Below are 2,856 nucleotides of genomic sequence, written 5' to 3'. Positions count from 1 at the left end.
GAGTTCGACAGCTCGTGTCAAATTTGGCGCCGTTGCCGGGGAAATTGCATCGGTCTAAATCGTTTTCTGATTCTTGATCATCTTCTTCTTCTTTAATTTTCGTTTCTTTTTCTAAAAAAAAAAAAAAATCTTCAATTTTCATTTTGATTTTTTATTTTTCTGTTTCTATTTCTATATATTTTTTTTTATTCTAATTAGTGAATATTAGAGAGTAGATTAGATTTTGTTAGTATTTTGATTAGACTAGACTAGATTTTATTTTCAATCATTCCTAATCTTTTCATTTTTTTAATATTTTCTTTGATATTGTTAGATTATATTATATTTTGTTAGATTTTGATTATATATATTAGATTTTGTTAGATGTTTTGTTATAATTTAGGAAGTTTTGGTCACAATAAAAAAAAACATGGATAATAGAAGCTTAAGGCAATTGACTGCACCTGATGTTAAGTATCAGTCTTTTTGCATTCGTTATCTTGATACTGGTTTTAAACTTAAGTCTGGTCTTATCCATTTGCTCCCCAAGTTTCATGGTCTTGCAGGTGAAGATCCATATAAGTATTTGAAAGAGTTTCATGTAGTCTGCAACGTAATGAAACCACAAGGAGTTGATGAGGAACAGGTCAAACTGAGAGCCTTTCCTTTTTCCCTCGATGGAGGAGCTAAGGATTGGCTGTACTACCTTCAGCCTTCATCTATCGAGACTTGGAATGACATGGCCAGATTGTTTTTGGAGAAGTTTTTTCCGTCCTCAAGAGCCACTTCAATCAGAAAGGAGATAAGTGGCATAAAACAAGCAAATGAGGAAAACTTGCATGAGTACTGGGAGCGGTTTAAAAGACTTTGTGCAAGCTGTCCACATCACCAGATCCGGAGCAATTGTTGATTGTCTACTTCTATGAGGGATTGCTACATATGGATAGGAACCTGATTGATGCTGCCAGTGGAGGAGTTCTTGTTAACAAAACACCCAATGAAGCTAAGGCGTTGATCTCAAACATGGCTGCAAATGCTCAACAGTTTGGAACGAGAGCCAATAGCAGTGTTATTTACCAGGTGCAAGAAACTCCGGCTCAGCCTTCAGCAGTGGCATCAAGTGCTGACAATCAGCGAATTGAAAATAGACTTGATGAATTGGCAACCATGGTGAGACAGTTGCCAGTTACCCAGACAGTCCAGACTTCTGCTCCACAGTTCGACAATCCATGTGGCATATGCAGTGACCCTTTTAGCCCCACTGATGCTTGCCCTTCTCTACAAGAGGGCTCCATTCCTGCAGACCAGTCAGTAGCTGCAGTCTTTCCTGGGAAACCACAGTTCCAGCAGCAGCAGAATAATCCATTCTCCAACACTTACAATCCTGGCTGGAAGAATCATCCCAACCTCAAATGGAACCAGAATCAGCAAAATGTTCCATATCAGCAGAGTCAACAAAATTTTCCATACCAACAGAAGCAGCAGTTCATTCCACAGCAGAGACAAAACTTCCAGCAACCTGCTCCTCAACAGTTGCAACAACAACCACCAGTGCAGCAACAAAACAGTGGCAGTGGTCCTTCTTTGGAGGACTTAATGAAACAGATGGCCACCAACAATCTGGAGTTTCAACAGAGGACATAATCCACAATCCAGAATTTGCAGACACAGATCGGGCAATTGGCGACATCAATGAACCAGGACCAACCTTTCAGCAGCTCCCTTCTATCCCAAACAGTTCCAAATCCAAAAGGAAGCGGAAATGTAAGTGCTATTACTCTGCGGTCTGGAAAGCAAATGGAGGAGCCAAACCAAGCTGCTGTTGAGTCATCTAAGGGAGGTGACACTAGTTCCAAGAAGCAGAGCACTGATACATCTGATGTCCATATCCATCTGCCTTTCCCTCAGAGAGCCACTCAATCCAAGAAGCAATCAGCAAAGGCTCAAGATAAAGAGATACTTGACACCTTCAGAAAAGTTGAGGTGAACATCCCTCTTCTGGATGCAATACAGCAGATTCCGAGATATGCCAAGTTTCTAAAGGAGCTGTGCACCAACAAGAGGAGACTGAAAGGAGATGAGCAAGTTAACCTGAGTCAGAATGTATCAGCACTCATCCAGCCTATGCCTAAAAAATGTCAAGATCCAGGGACATTTACTATTCCTTGTGTAATTGGCACTTCTGTTTTTCATGATTGCATGCTAGACTTAGGGGCTTCCATTAATGTCATGCCTGAATCTGTATATAAGTCTCTTGGTCTTGGTCCTTTGCGTGCTACTAGTATTGTGGTTACATTAGCTAACAGGAGTAGAATTCACCCATCTGGTTTGATTGAGGATGTATTGGTCAGAGTTAATAATCTGATTTTTCCTGCTGACTTCTACATTTTAGAAATGGAGAGTGAGACTGCTACTAATAGATCACCAATTATACTTGGTAGGCCTTTCATGAGAACAGCTAGGACCAAGATAGATGTTCATTCTGGTACTCTATCCATGGAATTTGGTGATAGCATTTTACATTTTAGTATATTTGATTCCATGAAGCATTCTAAGGTTCAGGTTGATCATTCAGTTTCATGCATAAAAGTGATTCATGATGTGGCTGATAAGGTTGATTCTGAATTGATTAGTGATTGTGCATTACCTGTGGATTATGACTTGCCTATTAATGTTAATTCTGAATGTGTACTAAATGTGAAGTTATGCAAGATTCCCCATTCTGGTAATGATTTTGATCCTAACTTTCATGGACCCAAGATGAAATGGGTACCAAAAAGTTCTTCCTCTGTTTTTAGTATGCAGAAAACTTTGCGTAAGGTTGGAAGAAAGGATCAAGAGAAGAAGAAATACACACAGAAAAGAAAGCCCCCAAAG

At 39.6% G+C, this 2,856-nt stretch overlaps 1 protein-coding gene across 1 annotated transcript; it reads left to right on the top strand.

The window, feature by feature from the left end:
- Positions 1 to 409: 409 nt before the first annotated feature.
- On the top strand, positions 410 to 1,623 carry LOC133291573 (uncharacterized). The gene is made up of 2 exons (XM_061489848.1): positions 410 to 834; positions 927 to 1,623. The coding sequence occupies exons 1-2, from the start codon at positions 410 to 412 to the stop codon at positions 1,621 to 1,623; spliced, it is 1,122 nt and encodes a 373-aa protein (XP_061345832.1).
- The last annotated feature ends 1,233 nt before the right edge of the window (positions 1,624 to 2,856 follow it).

The sequence above is a fragment of the Gastrolobium bilobum genome, unplaced genomic scaffold (genome assembly GCF_033153095.1).
Source record: "Gastrolobium bilobum isolate Gb01-03AN ecotype WA unplaced genomic scaffold, APGP_CSIRO_Gbil_v1 utg104670, whole genome shotgun sequence".
In the NCBI taxonomy this organism is placed as follows: domain Eukaryota; kingdom Viridiplantae; phylum Streptophyta; class Magnoliopsida; order Fabales; family Fabaceae; genus Gastrolobium; species Gastrolobium bilobum.
The sequence above is the reverse complement of the archived record's forward strand: the minus strand, read 5'-3'. Positions and strand labels throughout refer to the sequence as shown.